This window comes from Abramis brama, assembly GCF_963993115.1.
Source record: "Abramis brama genome assembly, chromosome: 25".
Classification (NCBI taxonomy): domain Eukaryota; kingdom Metazoa; phylum Chordata; class Actinopteri; order Cypriniformes; family Leuciscidae; genus Abramis; species Abramis brama.
The window spans coordinates 22,320,336-22,343,768 of NC_139987.1; the positions used below are offsets into that span (position 1 = coordinate 22,320,336).

The following is a 23,433-nucleotide window of genomic DNA, read 5'->3' on the forward strand; positions in this document are numbered from 1 at the left end:
ATGTGGGCACAAAAGATTTTCCTTTTCTATAACATAATTTAATCTGCCTATTACCATTCTTTCCATTAATTTACACATATTTGATGTTAATGCAATCGGTCTATAACTAGATGCTAACGAATGATTCTTCCCAGGTTTTGCAATTGGAATGATTACACCATGTTTCCATGAAGAGGGAAGTTTGGATGTGCGTTCTAACTTCCGTGAAAAAGGCCTATTACTCCAGTCTTCAGTGTCACATGTGACATCCAGTCTATCACATGATCATTTAGAAATCATTCTAATATTCTGATTTATTATAAGTGTTGGAAACAGTTCTGCTGCCTAATATATTTGATGAATAAAAGGTTAAAAAGAACTGCATTTATTCAAAATAAAAAAATATTTTCTAATAATATAAATCTTCTTAACTATCACTTTTTTTTATCAATTTAACACATCCTTGCAAAATGAAAGTATTGATTTATTTCAAAAAAAGAAAGAAAAAAATTACTGACCCCAAATTACTGACCAGTAGTCTATATTGTTGTTACAAAAGATTTATATTTTTAAAACATTTGCTTCTTTTTTTTTATTTTATTCATCAAAGTATCCTAAAAAAGTATCACAGGTTATGAAAAAATATTAAGCAGCAGAACTGTTTACAACTGAAAATGAATCATCATATTAGAATGATTTCTAAAGGATCATGTGATAGACTGGAGTAATGATCCTGAAAATTCAGCTTTGCATCACAGAAATAAATGATAATTTAAAGTATAATTAAAGCTGCAATCAGCGATGAAAAGGGCCCTCGCACCCCTGCCACCGCCACCCGGCGCTTTTAGTAAAGGCCTTAAGATTACACTCACCAAATTTGAAGAGGATCAGATCAAAACTGTAGGAGGAGTTCGTTAAAGTACAACACCAGGAAATGGCAAAAACTGCACAAAATCTGAGAGGAAGTTCAAAATAGCTGACTTCCTGTTGTGTTTAGGGCTGCGCTCCAAGAGACTTTTTTGTAGGTATTGGGTCATTACATGTATATACCAAATTTCATACCTGTACGTGAAACGTAGAGCCGGGGCAAAATGTAGGGGCAATAATTAAGCCATTTTGCCCCACCCAATTTTTAAAACCACATCACACGTAAATTTTCACCACTTCTGAAGCGTGTGCAAAGTTTCATGATTTTTCGAGCACGTTTTGTATTTGCCACACTTCCTGCTACCAGCAGGTGGCGCTATTGCTATAACTAAATATGAGCATGGTCATGTGTTCAGGACAGGACTCTTATCAAACATGTGAAGTTTGGGGCAGATTGGAAATTGTATGCCTAAGTTACTGCAGGCTGTCTGTGGTTGCCTAGCAACATCGGAACTGCAAGCAACATTAATATTGAACTTATTTGATCATGCATATGTCACCAAAAGGCCGAAATTGGGTGAACATTTGTCAGGCCGCCGAGGGCACACCCTTCGACGAAAACTCAAGATCTTCGCAATTTAACGTCGCAAAGGCCTTAAGATTACACTCACCAAATTTGAAGAGGATCAGATCAAAACTGTAGGAGGAGTTTGTTAAAGTACAACATCAGGAAATTACGAAAAATGGCCAAAATCTAGGATGAAGTTCAAAATAGCTGACTTCCTGTTGTGTTTAGGGCTATGCTCCAAGAGACTTTTTTGTAGGTATTGGGTCATTACATGTATGTACCAAATTTCATACCTGTACATGAAACGTAGAGCCGGGGCAAAATGTGGGTGCAATAATTTACCAAATTTGCCCCAACCAATTTTGAAAACCATATCACACATAAAAATTTTCACCACTTCTGAAGCGTGTGCAAAGTTTCATGAGTTTTCGAGCATGTTTAGGCCCTCTAAAAAGTGATTCACTTTGGAGAAGAAGAAGAAGAAGAAGAAACGGAGCAAAAACGTACTCGGTTACTAACGTAACCTCGGTTCTCTCTAGAAGAGGGAACGAGTACTGCGTAAGATATCTTACGCTAGGGGAAAACCTCTTTTCCACGAGATATTGAAGCCAAAAAATTATCCTTATAATTTTGTATTATTGCAAAACGCGTTGCAGCAGCACGCTGCCATGGGCGAGACAGCTCGCGCGCCCATTGGCTGCTCTGCGGCAACTGCATCATTGCATGCTTTGCGCCCTCCGCGTCACGTCCCGCCGAAACGGCCGTGGCTTAGTCCTATAAAGGAAGGCTCGGGAGGCTGATTCTCTGGTTTTTCATCGCCGAAGCGAACCAGAGTGAGTTGCATGCACGGCAAGATACGCAGTACTCGTTCCCTCTTCTAGAGAGAACCGAGGTTACGTTAGTAACCGAGTACGTTCTCTTACGAGAGGTCTCTCGTACTGCGTAAGATATCTTACGCTAGGGGACCCAATGCAAAACGCTGTGCGTGCTGGGATCAAACACCAATAAACCTGAAGGCGAAGCCCAGGATTTACAGTGCAAAATCACCAGGGGAACACCAGGGGAGACCTCTCAGAACGGGAGAAGCTCCAACATATCAACTGCCTGGAACGGCCGGTATGGATTCGTCTATACCGAAAGCAGCTTAGCCTGCAAGGCGGGAACCTCCAGGTTATAGAACCTTATGAATGTAGACGGCGAGGCCCAGCCTGCCGCCATACATATGTCTTGCAAGGAAATCCCGCTAGACCAAGCCCACGAAAGAGGCCACGCCTCTCGTGGAGTGCGCTCTGACACCCAACGGGCACTGTAAGCCCTTGGCAGTGTACGCCAGCGCTATGGCGTCAAATATCCATCTGGATAGGCTCTGTTTCGAAACAGCCAGTCCCTTGGAACGTCCACTGAACGAGACAAATAGCTGCTCAGTCTGTCTGAAAACAGACGAGCAAGACCCACACGAGCTCTTAGCTTTCCTTACTGGACAAAGACAGCTTGCGTCCCCTTCCTCGCCCGACACCGGCAGGGCGGACAGGGAAATGACCTGAGCCCGAAACGGCGTGTTGAGGGATTTTGGAACGTAACCATGCCTAGGTTTGAGTATGACTCTTGAGTCGCTTGGCCCAAACTCTAAGCACGTCGCGCTCACCGAGAGCGCGTGCAGGTCACCTACGCGCTCCACTGAAGCGAGAGCCAACAACACACTGTTTTGAAAGAAAAGTGTTTGAGGCTAATCGTTTGGATAGGCTCGAAAGGGTCACCTTTCATGGTTTCCAAAACCGTAGAGAGGTCCCGCATAGGGACCGAAGGAGGTCTGGGAGGATTCAGCCTCCTAGCTCGCCTGAGGAAGCGGATGACTAAATCGTTCCTTCCTATTGACTGACCGAGCGTTGACTTAGAAAACGCTGCAATAGCCGCCACATAGACTTTGAGCGTGGAGGGGGCTCTGCCCTTATCCAGCAGCTCCTGTAGGAAGGAGAGAACCTCCGTCACCCCACAGTCGAAGGGTGAAAAACCCCAAACTGTGCACCAGCCGGAGAATACCGACCACTTCGAGGCATAGAGCCGTCTGGTAGACGGAGCTCTAGCCTGAGTGATAGTATTTAGCACTCCCACTGAGAGGTCAGCGGGTACCCGTTGAGCGCCCACACATGAAGGGACCACAACTCCGGGTGAGGATGCCAAATCGAACCCCTGGCCTGATAGAGGAGGTCCCTCCTCAAGGGCACTGGCCATGGGGCAGTGTCTGCTAACTGCATCAGAACTGGGAACCACGGTTGGTTCTTCCAGAGCGGTGCTACGAGCAGCACTGAGCATTTTATTTCCCTGATCCGTTCTATCACCTGAGGCAGGAGAGAGACGAGGGAAAAGCATAGAGCGGGCAGCGCGGCCACGTTTGGGACAGCGCGCTCTTGCTCTTGGAAAAGAACACAGGGCAGTGAGCGTTTTCGTGAGACGCGAACAGGTCTACTTCCGCTCTGCCAAATCTCTCCCACAACAGTTGGACTGTTTGCGAGTGTAGAGACCATTCGCTCGCCGGAATGGTGTTCCTGGTCAGTCTGTCTGGCCCTGAATTCTGAAGCCCAGGCACGTGCACTGCTCTCAGCGAGCGCAGGTTGCGCTGAGCCCATACCAGAAGGCGTTCCGCCAGTCTGTATAAATTTCGGAATCTGAGACCGCCCTGGCGATTTATGTAGGACACCACTGACATGTTGTCCGAGCGGGCTAAGACGTGGTGGCCTTTTATTTGGGGACGAAAACGCGTCAGCGCGTTGTCCACTGCCAACATTTCCAGGCAGTTGATATGTTGAAGCTTCTCCCGTTCTGACCACTGGCCGAAGAACGGTCTTCCCTCGAGCAGCGCTCCCCATCCCGAGGTGGAGGCATCTGTCGACACCACTTTCACTCTCGAGGAAGTCCCCAGGCTTACACCTGATTGGTACCAGTCGTTTGCTTTCCAAGGTTTCAGAGCTGAAAAGCAAATCTGATCGACCTTGAGACGAAGCTGACTGGATGCCCACGCTCTGTGCGGTACCCGCGCTTTCAACCAGAACTGCAGAGGGCGCATGCGGAGCAAGCCCAGCTGAAGAACTGATGATGCTGAGGCCATAAGACCGAGCATCCTTTGAAATTTCCTGAGCGGGACGGTCGTGCCGCAGCGGAAAAAGCTCGCTGCGCGCTGAATGTCTAGCACGCGCTGTGATGACAGCCGCGCTATCATAGACTGCGAGTCCAGAACTGTGCCCAGAAAACGATATCGTCTGACTGGGGTTCAGAGAGCTCTTCGCCCAATTGACTCTGAGACCTAGATTCTCGAGGTGATCGAGTAAAATGGTCCTGTACTCCACGAGCTCTGATCGTGATGGAGCTAGAATCAGCCAGTCATCCAAATAGTTCAGCACTCGCATGCCTCGGAGTCTGAGAGGTGCGAGCGCTGCGTCCATGCACCTCGTAAATGTACGGGGTGGTAGAGACAAACCGAACGGTAGGACTGTGTACTGATAGGCCTGGCCCTCGAAGGCGAATCTCAAGTATCGCCTGTGACGTGACGCTATCTGTATTTGAAAATACGCGTCCTTCAGATCTATCGACATAAACCAGTCTCCTCGGCGAATCTGCGAGAGGATTTCTCTGGTCGTGAGCATTTTGAAACTGCGTTTCGCCAATGCTTTGTTCAGCTGTCTTAGATCCAGTATGGGTCTGAGACCCCCGTCTTTTTTCGGTACCAGGTTTCGGTACCAGGAAGTATCTGCTGTACAGCCCCCCTCTGCTTTGAGCTTGAGATAAAGGCTCTATAGCCCCTTTGCTCAACAGTTTTGATATTTCGGCTCGAAGTAGGTGTGCTACTTCTGAATTCACCGAAGTTTCGACGCGCGCTGTGAAGCGGCGAGGGCGCCAACAAAACTGTAGCGAATAGCCTCCTTTTATAATGTCTAGCACCCACTCCGAAACCCCGGGAAGCGCTGCCCACGCATCCGCGTGGGTGGCTAGGGGTTGGATGCGAAGCGCGCTCTGCTCGCTGGGCGACAGAAGCGCTTCGGTGTGCTGTAGTATAGGCGTTATGCCTGTGACATTTGAGGCGGGGAGCGCGCTGATCACGGCAGCAGAATGCCCGCGCTCGACCCCGCTGCGGTGTCTAACCGAGTGAGGGAGGGCTGGGCGAGTCCCATAGGACTTGCGGAACCGCAGCGAATAGCCTCCTTTTATAATGTCTAGCACCCATTCCGAAACCCTGGGAGGCGCTGCCCACGCAACTGCATGGGTGGCTAGGGGTTGAATGCGAAGCGCGCTCTGCTCGTTTGGCGACAGAGGCGCTTTGGTGCGCTGTAACATAGGCATTATGCCTGTGACATTTGAGGCGGGAAGCGCGCTGATCACAGCGGGCAGAATGCCCACGCTCGACCCTGCTGCGGTGTTTAAACGAGCGAGGGAGGGCTGGGCGAGTCCCGTAGGACATATAATGTCTGTGAGTAAGTGTGGGCGCGGGGGAGCGGGCACATTTACTGCTTTGAGCGCACTGTCTGCCTGAGCAGAGCGAATGCGCACAGGTTTCGTTTTACAGAAACCGTGAGACATGCAGAACATAGTGTTTGTGGGCACTGGGCAGTGGGCACGTTTACTATGTTGTATGCGCGATCGAACTGAGTCGATTTTATGAGCGCGGGCCCTGTGTGAAGGGCTGTACTTGTGTGTAGGGATGGGCACTAGGCAGTGGGCATCTTCTCTACACTTATAGCACCATCGGCCGTGGCCAGGACACCAGAAAATACATCCCTATGGGATTTATCTGGGTAGCCGTAAAAACGGTTTTAGTGTGCAGGCAAGCGGGCAGCTGTTCCGTCTTGTACACTGCAGAATACACTGGAACAGTCACATTTCTTGGAACTGAACGAGCGACGGGCTTCGGTGGAAGTCCGGCCACGTAGGGCTCGAACACCGACGCTTTCCTAGGCGTGCTAGGATGGCTTCGGGCTTCATCGCAATCCTTGGCCGTGGCCTACGCGGAGCGGGGCGGCGGCTAGTCGAGCGAGAGCGAGGCCTTGAGCTACTGAGCGAGAAGTTGCCCTCGAAGCGGCATTTGGGTACAGGCGGGCGGGTTGTACCACGTGCTCGTCGGCTGCAAAATACACATCTGCAGTTGCCTTTCAGGGAACTGACAGAGCAAGCATTTGACGGCATAATTTTATTCTGCCGGTAGACCCAGGATTCCAACCCGGGTCTCCCGCGCGAAAGCCCGAGAATCTGCCACTGGGCCACAGGAGAAGACACATTGGCAATCAGTTAGCGCGAGTATTATCCACACTGGCGTTTGTTTGCAGGAGTGCGGGTAGCACAACAGGCTTGCTCACTGCAATATTGACGCCTGAAAAATGCCAGAATGTGTGAAGAGTGGATATCGGCCCGGCTCAGCGGGACTAAAACACTCTTTTCTCCTTTCACCAGTGACGCACGGGGACCGTAGAAACGGTGTTTGGGTGCAGGCGAGCGGGTTATACTGCGCGCTCGCTGGCTGCAAAATGCACATCTGCAGTCGCCTTCGGGGGACTGACAGAGCGAAGCATTGGCGGCATAAATATATGCCGCTAGACCGGGATTCGAACGTAAAGAAAAACTAACCCCGCCCGCTTCCAGGAGGAGCAGCCTCGGAGAAGGATGCCAGGTGAGTCCTCAGAGTCACCATAGGCAATTGGCTCGCAGAGAGGGCAGTCGCCGTCAGCGAGCGCGAGAGCTGCGTGATCCTCAGGAAAGGGGGCGTCTTGAAAAAGCACGAGCACACACACATACACAAAACACAGAAGCAGAGAGAAGGCAGTAGAAGGCGGCGTGGCCAGCAGCTTCAGATGATGGCTCATCCCGCTGAAAGGCTTCTTCAGATGGCGCGGCTTCTCTCGGGATCCAACGATGCGTGAGCTTCGCTGAAGAGATGAAAAATCAGAGAATCAGCCTCCCGAGCCTTCCTTTATAGGACTAAGCCACGCCCGTTTCGGCGGGACGTGACACTCATTGGCCTTACGTCACCTCAGGCCTCGCTCGATAGGCTGATGCAGTTGCCGCAGAGCAGCCAATGGGCGCGCAAGCTGTCTCGCCCATGGCCACGTGCTGCTGCAACGCGTTTTGCAATAATACAAAATTATAAGGATAATTTTTTGGCTTCAATATCTCGTGGAAAAGAGGTTTTCCCCTAGCGTAAGATATCTTACGCAGTACGAGAGACCTCTCGTAAGAGAACAATAGGGTCCTCTCACCATCGGTGCTCGGGCCCTAATAAATTGAAAACCAATTATTTTAAATTACAATAATATATCACAATATTATTATTTTTTTCTGTATTTTTGATCAAATAAATGCAGGCTTGATGAGCAGAAGAAACTTCTTTCAAAAACATTAAAAATAGTAATGTGTCCAAACTTTTGGCCTGTGTATATGAACAGAATAATTAAGATTCCAGACAATTTGATAAAAGATTAACAGGTTTGTTTTGTTACATTTTCAACAACATTTATTTATTTGTTACAAAAATTTATTATGGATTATCTATTAAAATTATCTAAAATTAGTTCTAAAAATTACAATATATGGTGTGCTTTATATAGAATTGCTTCACCAGTTTGAAGCACAAATTGTGGTAAAAATATCATGAATGATGATTTGTAAAAATATTCAGCCGAGAGGATGCTTGCTGAAATATTCTAAGAGTTAAGATGTGTTTAACAGATTTTCTAAACCAGGGGTAAAAAAGTGCATAGATAAGAGGATTCAGACAAGAGTTAATGTACAAGACCCATATTAGACAATACAGTACAGTGGGTGGGATTGCTGTGTTTTCAGCTAGAGTCAAGATATAGAATGGAATCCAGCAAACCAGATGTATTGCCACAATGATTCCTAATGTGAGAGCTGCTTTACTCTCAGATTTCCTCTTCATTGAACCTTCCATTACACATTTACCACTCTTCATCAGAGAGTTTATAACTTTCACTTGTTTTTGTGCAACATAAAATATCCTCAAATGTAAAGTTATGATCAGGGTACAAGGAAATAGGAATGAAAATATGAAATCAATTACTCTGCATTCAAATGTAAGCATAATATTACATTCGCCATAACAAGCATCTGTTCTGGGTGGGATAATTACTACAATTGCAATAATATAAGTTAAAGAAAAAAGCCAGCAAAAACAGATAACAGTTATCATTCTAGTCATGGTTATTTTCTGTGGGTACTGTAAAGGGTGACACACAGCCACATAACGATCAACAGCAATTAAAACTAAATTACTGAGAGATGTTGAGATAAGCAGTCCCATGATTATCATAAACAGTTTACAGAAAGTGTCTCCAAAGTACCAACATTTCTCAATCAACTTGATGGCCTCTATGGGTATCACAATAAGTCCAACAAGCAGGTCGGCCACAGCCAGAGAGAGAATAATCAGGTTTGTTGGAGTGTGAAGTTTCTTGAAGTGAGAGATGGAGATGATCACCAGCAGGTTCAGAAACACAGTCCATGCTGACAGCAATGAAAAAAACACATACATGATATTGTATTCATGTGTGGAGCGTTTCCCCTTGATACATGATGAGTTGATGGCAGGAAAGCAGTATTGAGTCTCATGATCCTCTGTCTCATAGGCCATGAGTGAGTCTCCTCCTGTTAGGAGTTTGTTCTGCTCTCCTTACTATCCTTTCATTTATACAGTGTCTGGATCAGACTGACCAACCCATGATCCACCGCTCACACTGATGCTGCAACTTAAAAAAAAAAATCATGTTCTTTCTTTCTTTCTTTCTTTCTTTATTTCTTTCTTTCTTTTTTTTTCTTTCTTTCTTTCTTTCTTACTATCGATTGTTACTTTGTAACAGAAAATAATCTGTCACCTAAAATGTGGGCTAGAATCTGCCCAAATTTTAGCACATTCATATTCATATCTTAAAGAGGTACTTCACTCTGGTGTACTCGCAACTACAATCCAATTTTGTCCATCATATCGATGGTATCATGACACAGTGATTCTGTAATAGCCTACACTATTCATTGCCAGACAATTTGATCTACGATATATATTGATGTAGACCTATGTGTAAAAGAAGAGGCAAAAAAGTGTTTGTTCACAGTATTTGTATTTATTCAAGACATTGTGATGTCTGTTTCAAAAACTGACCACTGAGATGAACCTGTCTTGCAAAGTGCACAGTGCCTGAAAACAAAACATTTCTGGACTTCTGGAAATAAAAGAAATACATAAATAAACAAATAATCTGGCACAGTGCCGGAAAATATAACATTTCTGGACATCATAAATAAACAAATAATGAATGCGAAAAATAAATAAATACACATTTCAGTTCTTAACAAAGAAGTTCACCCTCTGCAGCAGCTCAGGTGACAATAGCACCTCTAGGGTCATCATGGCCAAATTCGTGCTCTTTTGTCCATTCCGGATTAAATGAGGTCTGACGTTTTGGCATATTAACGTTATGATATGACGTAGCCAGCACGTGGACTCCAAGTCGTGGAGGCTTGTTTACGTTTTTAACCAATGATATATCAGATTTTATTTCACACCGCTTTCAGCCAATCATTTGTTTGACCAGAGATCTTAGGGCATTAGACGCTATGCTGCTGCTGTCATGATTCTGCCCTCTTGTCCTTGTTTTTTCCTTAGTCTTGAGGCAGGTTCATGACAGACCCATGTTTTGTGTACAAGCACATGGCCTTTTGTTTGGGCTGTGCGCTTGTGTTGTCTCCTTCCCTTACCCCGCACCCTTGTTCTCCTGGTTTGTCATTGTTTAATCAGTATCACCTGTTGTCCTAATAATTTTCTCTCCTATTTAAGCCCCTTGTGTTTGCTGTCCTGTGCTGGTTCGTTTTGTATTATTATGTGAGTAGTCCTGTCGTGTGAGATCTCTGTGAAGATTCATTTAGTGATTGCTGTCTGTTAATTGTCAAGTCCAAGTCTAGTTTTGTGATTAGTATTTTTCCCCAGTCTATGTTATTTGCCCCCTCGTGGGTTTTGTTTTCCCTGTTTTTCTATCTATAATAAACTGTGTGTTTTGAAGAATGTCTGCGCTTGGGTTCGTTCCTGAAAGTCATAACAGCTGCGTCCCAATAAAGATTCTAGAGCGGGGGTTTTTTAGGCCGATTCAGCGCTGCTCCAAAAAGGAGGACAAACGAGTGTCCGGCTTGAGGCTGCGCCGGACAGGGGGCTTAAAATCCGGACTGTCTGGCCAAAATCCGGACGTATGGCCACCTTTCCACAAAAGAAAAAAAGTCATACATTTTTGGAATGACATGAGGCTGAATAACTGTGTGAAGTCTTAAGTTCTTTTTTTTTCTGGTCCAAAAAAGAAAATGATACATTTAATCCTGGTTCACTGCTGAACCATGTCAGCATGCTGTCATTTTTAATAGCCGCGTTTCCACTGTCGGGCCAGGGCCGGGCCGTGCTAGTGCGTGCCAGGGCCAGTCTCGTTTCCACTGTCACTTCCGGGGCTTGATCGGGGCTTACTCGGGGCCAACGGCCAGGATTTCTGGCCCGTCGAATACCTTGGGCCAAAGCAGGCCAGCTCGGACTAGAGGAGTGGTTACGAACAGAGGCGGAGTTCATTCTGTCAGCATTAAAGACTTTTAAAATAATTTAACTCGCGTTCATGTTTGAATGCCGTCTGTTTGTGATTCAAAAGACTATGCGCGCTAACCATTACCAAAGTAAACATAGTAAACGCTTGAAAATACGCATAGTAAAAAAAAACATAGTGAACGCTTGAAGAAATCAGACCAATCATAAAGGCTATCACAGTCATGTTTTTATTTTATCTGTCAGTAGTCTCGTCTCTTTATACCGGACTATCATAAAATAAAGCAACTTTTTTTTCGGGAGCTTCCTCTGTTTCTCTGACTGAAAATATCTGTATGGGAGTCGAGAGAGTGCTAAAGCTCCTCAGGTCGTATTTTTGGTGGCATATATTTGTAGAAATTATCATTCTTTCTAAATTTGATGTAAATATGTCCTGTAACTACCAGATGAACAGAAACAGACGCGACTGAAGTAAGTGTGTCCTCTACCTCCTCTTTCTTTTGTGAAATAGACCTAACGGTAATTTATTTCTGAGTGACTAATGTGCAATTTTGACATAAATTAATTCATTATGATCAATGTATCACTTTTTATTGTAAACCTGTGGTAAAATCGATGCTTGGGTTTTAAATATTCAAGTAAACAACAAAAATGCCAGCAAACGGCCGCTTTTATCATGTTTGTTTTCAACGCTTTCCAGTGATTTCTGATTAGTTTTCTGATAAAACATTTGTTGGTGAAATGATGGGTTAGTGTGACGTTGTTCCAGAGAGGCGTGTTACGGGCGTGTTTTAGTGAAGCGCTGTGGAGCTTCTGGCCCGACAGTGGAAACGCAGGCCCGGTGCTTTCAGCCCGAGGCTATTAGCCCGGCACGGCCCGTTTAAAGCCCTGGCTCGCACTGGCCCGACAGTGGAAACGCGGCTAATGACACTGGGATAGACCAAACCTAAAAACACACAGTATATATATATAAAATGGCTTACCAATGAACTTACCGGACATTCAAAACAATGTTGTGTGCTAAGCTTAATGTGCTAAGCTTAATGCGCTCATGTATTTCTATCAGCTGATAACTTGTGAAGAGCTTATTAAATGTGTGAAGGAGTCACACTCAAGTGGAGATTTGAGATTTAGGAGATTTTAATCAAACTATACCTTCCTTAAATGACACAAATTAATTTATGAACAGCCAAAGCTCAGTGGTCACTAACAAGTTTGTTGCATAATTTTTTTAATGTGAACTTTGGTGAATCAATCAGTGAAGTGTTGTAGTAGATGTCATTGATAAATGTGTAATTTTGTTGATTCTGGTTGTGTAAGATTCACCACATTAAGCAAAGCATTGTGGACATGTTGCATTGTTTTCTTGATATGAGATGTGTAAGAATGTTTGTAAGTGCCCTCATGTTGGGCTTGGCATTAATGTTTGTGAACCACTGGATAAGGCCAGAGATGCTACATGATTCCAGTTGCTCTTCATGGGATTAAAGAGCCATTCAGTTAGCAGATCAAAGCCTTGACCATTAGGCAGTGACCCCTCGTGATTAGATGATATGAGCATCTGAGTAAATCAATAATAGTACACTCTGAAGACCAATTATGGTTGTGGCTTGTTATTTATGAAATGTGCCCCAGAGGGTGCTGTTAAAATCTTTGCTGAATACTGAGATGATCCTTAACTGAACCATTAATTAAAGGTGTGATAAACACAACACATAACAGACTGATGCAACAGCTTGGGTGACCTACTGTTTACTTCTGATTAACTGATTTTAATACCATAATGTATCTATCCAAATGAATGTCAAATGAAGTTAAACATCCCAACAAAACTGTTAAATCTCTGAGTATACCAAAAACTGAATGTCTTCATACATTAATGTAATAATTTATTATTTCTGGAGCAAACGACTTCTCTGGAGAACTACGTTCCACCAGAGGAAGTAATGTTGGGTAAATCAGTCCAAACATTTACTATCCACCCATAAATTATCCAAATATCCATCGTGGCCTTGTCTGTGTGTGGTCTGTTATGGCCTTGTTCCGTATGGTCCATAGTGGCCTGGCTCTGTGTGGTTCATCACGGCCTTGTCTCTGTGTGGTCCATCGCGGCCTCGTCTCTGTGTGGTCTATAGTGTCCCAGTTCTGTGTTGTCCATCGCACAGTGGTTGTGTGGTCTGTTATGGCCTTGTTCCGTGTGGTCCATCGTGGCCTTGCTCTGTGTGGTCTATCACGGCTTGTGTTTCCAATGGCCTTTCTCTACGTAACTAAGTTAGCCTCATTCTAAGTTTTATGTTTTATGCTCAAACAGTAGAGCATTGGAGATTGTAACGCTAAGTTCATGGGTTCATTCTCTGGGGAAGCAAGAATGAATGATAAGACGTAAAGTGTGTCTTGAAATGTAATATAAGTCGCTTTGGATGAAAGCGTCAGCAATGGATAAATGTTTAAATGTGTATACAGCAGCAGAAATATTAAAATGCATAATACACGTCTTCACAGAGTACCTTACAGGTTCACTGTTTCTCAGTATGATGGCCCTCTTACTAATTAGCTATCAGCCTATGAGGCATTCCACGTTCCATGTTTTATGCTTATTATGTTAACTTTTTTTCTTTCTATGTTTTAGGAACTACAGGATACACAACTGGTGGGTATACTTTTCTTTACCGTTCTTTGGGGGTGGGCTCCGTCCCGGTGGATTATTCCTCCACCTATTTTTGGGGGTCGGCTGCGCCCCGCCTTCGTCTTCAGGCAGGAAATGCAAAGTCCATACCCTCGGATTGCAAGCTACGGACGGGGCCTACGCCAAAGAATTTTATATCATATATTGCTTGCTGGGTTTTTAATAAATGTATAATTGTTACGGTATTTATTCTCCCGAGTCTTTCTGGTAGAATTGTCTCTATAGCAAATTTGGAGTCTCTAACTCAATCCCTCTAGCGCCACCAACTTTTGAACCGTAAGGGCCATGAAAACTGTATCCGATCTTCTTCAGACAATGATGGCAAAAAGTTATTAAAAGCTTTTTGATTAATCCAACCGTTGTCGAATAACATGCAGAGTAAATTGACATAGAGCACCCCATAACACTTTATCGTATTCATGTCATCACAAGCATAGATATCATATAATAAAGACTAGATGTCTTACGGCGGAGTCACTTCCGGCATCACCGACGGCCATCTTACCACAGGGAAGCTGTGAATTAAGGTGAGTGAGCAGCACGCACACAAATCCTCTTATCTCGCTGAAATCTTGACGGATTTACAAACGGTTTGGTTTCTTACAAGTGTTATTAACATGGCTATAATTCTTTCATATGGAAGTACATTGTTATAATTATGCATATGTATGCAGTGTCATAACTACATCTCTGACGTTTATAACAAACCAAACCGTTTGAAAATCGGTTGAAAATTTAGCAAGTTATGGTTATTTAAAAGTACATGCACAATGTTACGAGTGAGCGAGCACCCTGTGGTAAGATGGCCGCCGTGTGCGGACATCAACCTCCATTGGCCAGCAGCGCGGACGAGATATCTAGCCTTTATTATATGATATCTATGATCACAAGCATGACCTGAGGTTACATGCTACATTCAGCGCAGTGCCACCTACTGGTCCGTAGATAAAAATGGCTATTTTTGCTTATAACTTCTGAACGGTTTGTCCACAAATCATAAAAGTGGTCTCGTTAGATTCAGGGCAGCATGTTGAGTCAAATGATATCCAATTTTCCCATTTCAGCCATTTTGGGCATCTGCCATTTTGAATTTTGTAACAAAATGCTGTGTTTTAGGAACGCATTAGCGCATCATTACGAAACTCTGTATGGTTCATCGGCACAATGTCCTGAAGGAGCCTGAGAAGTTTTGAGACAGCACCATGTAGTGGTAAAATCAAATATTCAAATGCTTATAATGTTGGGTGAGTTCAACTTATTTTTACAGGAGTCACCTCCTTAGACTCCTGAATCCTTTCCTTAACGATATCAAACATGCTAGGCTTTGCCTTATGGTTTGTGCAGCGTTGTGATTTAGCACCTAAAAAACTTCCGTGAATATCTTGGAAACCGTTAGTCCAATCGAGACGAAACCACTGTAGGAAATTCTGAAACATAGGTCGCTGGCTATATGCTAATGCCCAAGTGGCAAAAAATCCAATCAAAGTCGCCCATGGGTAATTTTTTTATGCACTCATTCATATAAATGTCTACAACTCCAAAACAAAATGAGATGTTTTCCCCAAATTTGACACACACATGTATGGGCTGGCTCACTCTGAGGAAACATACAAAAATGGGGGAATTGTGTCGCTTGATGGCGCTATAATAGAACAAAGCATAACATTGTCATTAATTATAAAACAGTATTCTGACATAAACTGCTATATTTTATAAATGCATTGGTGCATCATTATGAAACTCGGTATGTGCCATCAGCACCATGCCATGAAGGTACTTCAAAAGGTTTCGAGACAGTGCCACCTTTTGGTCTTATGTTAAAATACAATTTAAATGAAATGCTAATAAATTTTGAATGAATTAACCTATTGTTATTAACTTGTATTAATAGATTCCTTGGGTCATGCCGAAAACATTGATATCAAATTTGCCATATTTGGCCGAACTTCCTGTCTGCCATTTTGATTTGCTTTCAAAACCTACTTTTTCTAACTTCTCCTAGACTGTTTGTCCGATTTGCACAAAAATGTAATCACGTCATCTTAAGACCATCCCGGCAAAAATGTATGGATGTTGTGTCAATAGATGTAACCATATCTGTTTTCATGTACCGCAGCGAAAAAAGTTGAGGCATGATGCCATGATGACTCTGAGACTGCATCTCTGCAAGGCCTTGACATATTGACACCAAACTTTGTATGCGTCATTGTCACTTCACTCTGACCACACCACATCAATTTTGTAATTGTACCACCTATTGGTCAAAAGTGATGAACCATTAAATCATATTATTAGGGAATTTATATATATAAATATAAATATTATACAAAATAAGAAATATTACAATTGAAATATCACTATTTTACTATAAAATAGTGATTGAAATTATGAAGTAAGTTTGGAGTAAAAACCCATTCAGGCATTAAATGTTCTCTTTTGTTGGACAACAGGTTTGAAAACGCTTCTCATTACAAATTTGGGAAGATGTTTGGCAGTTGTTGCTTTTCTAAATACACGTTATAAGTGACACAAGCTCTTTTGCTTGCAGAGATGGAGCAGCATTTACTGCAAACCTGATCGCAGTGCTGCGCTTCACCATGAAACACGCTGCACATGTATGTTTATTCAATGAAAAATTGCAGCCTTTGCGATTTCATAATCGCACTAAACCAAATCATATTTTTGGCTTGATTTCGGTAAATCATGCAGCCTTCACACAAAAATAAGCATACAACAAACTCGCACTTCACACATAAAAACGTCTCTCTCACTTCACACAAAAAAAGTCTCTGTCTCATACACACATGCAAACCTGTATTGCACACATGCTACTGTGGAAAATGTATTCATCGCACAGACATTTTACATTAATATACACTCACCTAAAGGATTATTAGGAACACCTGTTCAATTTCTCATTAATGCAATTATTTAATCAACCAATCACATGGCAGTTGCTTCAATGCATTTAGGGGTGTGGTCCTGGTCAAGACAATCTCCTGAACTCCAAACTGAATGTCAGAATGGGAAAGAAAGGTGATTTAAGCAATTTTGAGCGTGGCATGGTTGTTGGTGCCAGACGGGCCGGTCTGAGTATTTCACAATCTGCTCAGTTACTGGGATTTTCACGCACAACCATTTCTAGGGTTTACAAAGAATGGTGTGAAAAGGGAAAAACATCCAGTATGCGGCAGTCCTGTGCATGGGCGAAAATGCCTTGTTGATGCTAGAGGTCAGAGGAGAATGGGCCGACTGATTCAAGCTGATAGAAGAGCAACTTTGACTGAATGAGGTATGCAGCAAAGCATTTGTGAAGCCACAACACGCACAACCTTGAGGTGGATGGGCTACAACCAGTGGTGTAGTCTACGTGATACGCAGGTATACGCCGTATACCCACTAGAAAAGGCCAAGGATTTCCGTATACCCACTTAAAAAATCGTGAGGATACGTAACAACTTCGTTTTGTGTCAGAACTTTCACTTTCATTCATAAATTCACCCCGTCTGTGTTTGCGAAGCGACACCGAATCGCGGAATCCAGTCACAAATGGAGCTTTCTAAGCGAACGTCACCGAATTTGGCTATTTTTGAATGAATAAATCAAAAGTAGGGCTGTACAATGAATCAAATCTCGATATGGACTAGTGTCTGTGAATATTAAAGTTAAAAGAGACTGCAATTGTTCTCCGCGTCTCTGGGATGAATGAGCGCTCAGTGTGTGCTCCACTACACACACACACACACACACACTGAAGCACGCGTGATCACGCTCGTGGTGTTTTCAACGTTTCACTGTATTGAGACATGAGCTACTACATGTGCACTTCATCGCAGAGCTGCTATGAGAGTCACTTCACGAGAATTTCACCATTTCATTTGATAAAAGTCATTCATTCGTTTCATATACAAACACATAGAAACTGTTATGTCTTTACGACAACCTGTCAAAATAAAAGTTCGGTATAACTTGAAGAAATTATAACAGAAATATATTACTATTGCACAGTAGAGTATACTTCAAGTAGGCCTAATAATAATAATAATAATAATAGTTTATTTAAACACACAGAAACTCAAATGTCTACAACACACCAAAATAAAAGTTTGGTCTAACTCAAAGAAATTAGAAAGAAATTGCACAGTAAAATGAATAAAAATAATAATAATAATAAAATCTATTAAAACGTTATTTTAAGGGAATATCACAGAAGTTTTCATACATGTTTTAATTTAAAGAGTAAACTTGCCAAAACAATAACACCATTTTTTTTCTCAAAAACACCATTTCTAAAAGTAAATTTGTATTTGTGCCTATAATGTTTATTTATTTATTTATTTTTTTAATTGTCAGCTGATAAAACCTGTGCTTCAGGGGCCATATTCATATAACATCTAAGGCTAAATGTAGCTCTTAACTGGCTGAGTTAGATGGTGATTAACACTAAACAGTAGAAAATCAGTCCAGTCTCCCCAGCTGTAAATGTCATTGGCTGTTAAAGTCTTATGTTGCTTATAATAAATTGACATGTTGATAACACCTAATATTTCATAATGCTCTCAATTACATGTCGGTGCATACTGTATGCATTAGTGAGTGTGGTGGGGTGACGGTCTGGGATGGGTGAGTATGAGGCCGGGGGGGGGGGGGGGGGGGGGGGGGGGGGGGGGTATATTACAGTATACTCACTACAAAAAACTAGACTACACCACTGGCTACAACAGCAGAAGACCCCACCGGGTACCACTCATCTCCACTACAAATAGGAAAAAGAGGCTACAATTTGCACGAGCTCACCAAAATTGGACAGTTGAAGACTGGAAAAATGTTGCCTGGTCTGATGAGTCTCGATTTCTGTTGAGACATTCAGATGGTAGAGTCAGAATTTGGCGTAAACAAAATGAGAACATGGATCCATCATGCCTTGTTACCACTGTGCAGGCTGGTGGTGGCGGTGTAATGGTGTGGGGGATGTTTTCTTGGCACACTTTAGGCCCCTTAGTGCCAATTGGGCATCGTTTAAATGCCACGGCTTACCTGAGCATTGTTTCTGACCATGTCCATCCCTTTATGACCACCATGTACCCATCCTCTGATGGCTACTTCCAGCAGGATAATGCACCATGTCACAAAGCTCGAATCATTTCAAATTGGTTTCTTGTACATGACAATGAGTTCACTGTACTAAAATGGCCCCCACAGTCACCAGATCTCAACCCAATAGAGCATCTTTGGGATGTGGTGGAATGGGAGCTTCGTGCCCTGGATGTGCATCCCACAAATCTCCATCAACTGCAAGATGCTATCCTATCAATATGGGCCAACATTTCTAAAGAATGCTTTCAGAACCTTGTTGAATCAATGCCACGTAGAATTAAGGCAGTTCTGAAGGCGAAAGGGGGTCAAACACAGTATTAGTTCCTAATAATAATAATAATCCTTTAGGTGAGTGTATAATGCTGTAAATAGAACAGTGAAATAAAGTTGTTGTTGTTTTTTTATTTTTTTATTGAAACACGTCTCTTTCACATTAACCACAAACAGTAACACTCATAAACTCTTTCTCCAGCAACTGCAGGCTTTTTTCATGTACTAACAGAAGGCTTCACAACACCCACCTTTGCCATCTCCTCTTTGTTGTCATGATAATTTAAGTTAAGTTAATTTATTAGTTTAATTACCTTCCTCCCAGTGTATGCGATTCAAAATAGCCAAACTCTCTAGACTCGCGCTCCAATGTATAATTATTTCAAAAAAATCCATTTAGATTATTGTTGTTATTAGATTATGTAGAACTGTGGATCCACAACATTTAAATGCTCTCATATCACATTTTATGACATCCAAGTACCTAGTCACCACAAATGTTTTTTGTTTGTTTGTTTGTTTGTTTTGTTTTTTTTCAGTATTGGGCAAGAAATCTCTGAGGTCACAGCTAAAGGGTTAGTTGACCCTAAAAATGCAAAGTCTGTAAACATTCACCCCCCTCATGTTGTTCCAAACCTGACTTTTGTCATAATTTATCATTTTAATTAAATACAACATTACATTGAGCTTTTATTACATTACATTTATCTAGTCCAAATGATCATAATTACTAAGCAATAGATTAGAGAAGTACTTATATTTTCAAATGTATTATGTAGATTAAATACATATCCATCCACTAATTGATTAAACAACCTTTGTGCTTTAAAATTATCACTCAAAACAGATCTTAATATTAATCTACAGGGTTACGGCTTGGTTGCTTAACCATTTTCTCTTATGTTTTCTTGTATAACATCAGTGTGATGATTTAACTGGCACAATTTATATTCTTATGATAAGATTCTACACTTAAAAAAAAAATTATAATTCATCTGTTTTTAATTCATCTGTTTAGCCCACATTTTCTATTTTTTTCCAATAACAATGAACCCTATGGACCCATTGAGGAGAAATTAATGCCAGTAAATCTTTTTTACTTGACGATTATAATTCATGTTTTACTGGCTGGAATATTTTAAGAGTTATGATGTGTTTAACTGACATTTTAAACCAGGGGTAAAAGAAAGCATAAATAAGAGGATTCAGTCCTGAGTTAATATACAGTATCCATAATAGAATATAGGCCGTGGTAGAAGCCATTCCTGTGTTTTCTGTTAGGGACAAAATAAAGAAAGGAATCCAGCAAAATAGATAAACTGTGACAATTATTCCTAATGTCAGAGCAGCTTTACTCTCAGATTTCCTCCTCACTGAACCTTCAGTTACATGTTTTCCACCCTTCATCAGAGAGTTTATAACTTTCACTTGCTGATGTGCAACATAAAATATCCTCAAATATAAAGTTATGATCAGGGTACAAGGGAACAAGAAAGACAAGAACAGATCAGTGACTGACCGACTACTGTCAAAAGTAATCACAATTGTACATTCTCCATAACATGCATACGTTTTGTGTGAGACACTTATAACTATTGCAATGTTATATGCTGAAGAGCAAACCCAGAAAAGACAGACTATAAATAAAGTTTTAGTTGTGGTTATTTTCTGTGGGTACTGTAAAGGGTGACACACAGCCACATAACGATCAACAGCAATTACAACTAAATTACTGAGAGATGCTGAGAAGAGCAATCCTGTGATTATTAAAAATAGTCTGCATAAAGTGTCTCCAAAGTACCAGCATGTTTCAATTAGCCTAGTGGCTTCTATGGGCATCACAATAAGTCCAACAAGCAGGTCGGCCACAGCCAGAGAGAGAATAATCAGGTTTGTTGGAGTGTGAAGCTTCCTGAAGTGAGAGATGGAGATGATCACCAGCAGGTTCATAAACACAGTCCATGCTGACAGCAATGAAAAAAACACATACATGATATTGTATTCATGTGTGGAGCGTTTTCCCTTGATACATGATGAGTTGATGGCAGGAAAGCAGTATTGAGTCTCATGATCCTCTGTCTCATAGGCCATGAGTGAGTCTCGTCCTCATAGGAGTTTGTCTCCTTATATAGTGTCTGGTTTAGACTGACCAACCTATCTACCGCCCACTCTGATGATGCTTATGCCATCATTTTACATCTACATGTTTTTATAAATGTATGCACACGCACACACAAACACACATTTCTTTCTTTTGTATTAAATTAGAAACTAAATTAGAATTTTCTACAAGAGGGCAAAGTGAATACATTTAAAGGTGACATATTATGCCCCTTTTCACAAGATGTAATATAAATGGTGTCCCCAGAATGTGTCTGTGAAATTCCAGCTCAAAATACCCCCCAGATCATTTATTAATGCTTGTCAAATTTACCCCTTTTTGGGTGTGTCCCTTTAAATGCAAATGAGCTGCTGCTCCCCGCCTCCATTCAGAAGGTGTCCTTTACACAAGCTTTAGTGGATACATTTATGTAGTTGTTGTGGAGTTACATTGATTCATTTCTGTTGAAAATAAAATTAATCCACTGCTCTCTTGTCTCATCTGAGGCTGGGACACTAAATAATGTAAATGATCTAGTCCCAATTATAGCACTTAAACACAAAAAAGTCAGATTTTCATGATAAGTCACCTCTGAAACAAACTTGGCTGTTGTCAAAAGTGCAATTTGTTTTAAATTGCTTATGTTAACACATTTTTAGCATGAAAATGTCCTTCACATTTTGTCAATATCCTGTCATGTCATATTAATTAATTTGAGTCTATTTTTAATAAATTTGTCAGAGCAGGGAACATTTCAGAGCAGATTTCAGGGAAAAGCTAATCAAGGGAATTTGTTACAATTTCATCAGATATAAATGGACTACAAGGTTATAAATCCATTATGTAAATGCTTGGCTAAAGAGATGCATCCTTAATCAAGATTTACAGAGAGAGTGTGTCTGAGCTGAATATTATCAGGAAAGATATTCCAGATATTCCAGAGTTTAGTTACTATTGGGCTCAGTAGGTAGCACTGACGCCTCACTGAAAGAAGAACCCTGGTCGAGCCCCAGCTGAGCCAGGAGGCCTTTCTGTTACCCCTTTTCCACCAGCATGAACCAGGTGCTAGATCAGAGCCAGAGCAATTGCCAGTTCGGAGTTGGCTCGACTGATGTGTCTTCTAAGAACCGGTTTGCCTTTCCACAGTCCAGAGAGCCACTACAGAGCCAGATCTTACGTCACTGTATACATCTCATGTTGCCCAGCAATGCTAGCGCGGCTGCGCCACTCACAGACACACCAGGCTTGTTCGAGATGCATTGGCTTCTCGCAGACCGATTGGCGCATGTCATAAAAGCACTGCAAGAGCAATCCAAAAGCACAAGGAATCGTATGCTCTCCAAACATTCCCGCAGCACTCCGATCGGTCCGCGCCGCCCTGATGCATCTCGAACAAGCCATCCATCAAGAATGGCAGTCGTTGCGTTACTATTAATGCTCATGGCTTTGCGAACCTACATCGGCATCCAAACACAGCAAATCCATCGCGTTCGTTCAGCTCCCGGTAACTTGCACAGACATTACAATCCTGAGCTGCTATTAGCTCGATTAACTGCTATTTAACTGCTATTTAAAAAATGGCGGTCACAAGTACATTCGTCTTATGTGTAACGTTACAGAACTATTCCCTTGTTCCCTTTCGAGGACTCTCTTGCATTGCGTAAGGCTAGCTTACAATATGGGAAAACTCCTTTTCTTGAGAATATTCAGACGTGTGAACCAATTGGGCCGCTTCGCACCCTGGTGCGTCAGGGCCCGCCAGAATGGGCGTGGCTTATAGCTATATAAGCACTCATTCAGCCATGGAATTCAGATTTTATCTCCTTCAGCAAACTCACCACTTCGCTGATCTCTGGATAAGACATTCCGAGGGCGTTTTAACTCCTACGGTGGCCGTATTATTTCAAATCTGCCCGACAGTCGTGAGTAATCTCCCCCTCGCATTCGTCACTTTGTCACTGAGTGTAAAAACGTGAAAGACGAAGCTTGAATTTCCAGGTATGTCCCTCTTTGGCTAATGTATTTTCAAGATGGCTGCCGCCATTCGAGTGACTCGCTCGTATGTATTCTAAATGGCAGATTCTACGCTTACAAGAATACTTGATTAGTTGGTAGAAGTAATTACACATTAACGAGCACATATCATTTTGAAAGAACAAAGTGTTTTTTGCTAAGAATGAACTTAAAAAAATTACACAGTGTAGCTTTAACAATTACAGTCTCTGTGCTATGATGGGGCTGAAACATGAAATATTTATGCCAAACGGAGGATAATTGACAATTTTTTCCTA

The 23,433-nt window shown here is 42.3% G+C and overlaps 2 protein-coding genes across 2 annotated transcripts; both read right to left on the reverse strand.

The window, feature by feature from the left end:
- Positions 1–8,045: 8,045 nt before the first annotated feature.
- On the reverse strand, positions 8,046–9,109 carry LOC311077040 (trace amine-associated receptor 13c-like; the record flags this gene model as incomplete). The annotated part of the gene is made up of 1 exon (XM_084105604.1): positions 8,046–9,109. Exon 1 carries the CDS (start codon positions 9,045–9,047, stop codon positions 8,046–8,048), a length of 1,002 nt encoding a protein of 333 aa, XP_083961730.1. The 5' UTR covers positions 9,048–9,109.
- An 11,039-nt stretch (positions 9,110–20,148) lies between these two features.
- LOC311076927 (trace amine-associated receptor 13c-like) lies at positions 20,149–21,135 on the reverse strand (the record flags this gene model as incomplete). The annotated part of the gene is made up of 1 exon (XM_084105434.1): positions 20,149–21,135. The coding sequence occupies exon 1, from the start codon at positions 21,130–21,132 to the stop codon at positions 20,149–20,151; it is 984 nt and encodes a 327-aa protein (XP_083961560.1). The 5' UTR covers positions 21,133–21,135.
- Between the last annotated feature and the right edge of the window lie 2,298 nt (positions 21,136–23,433).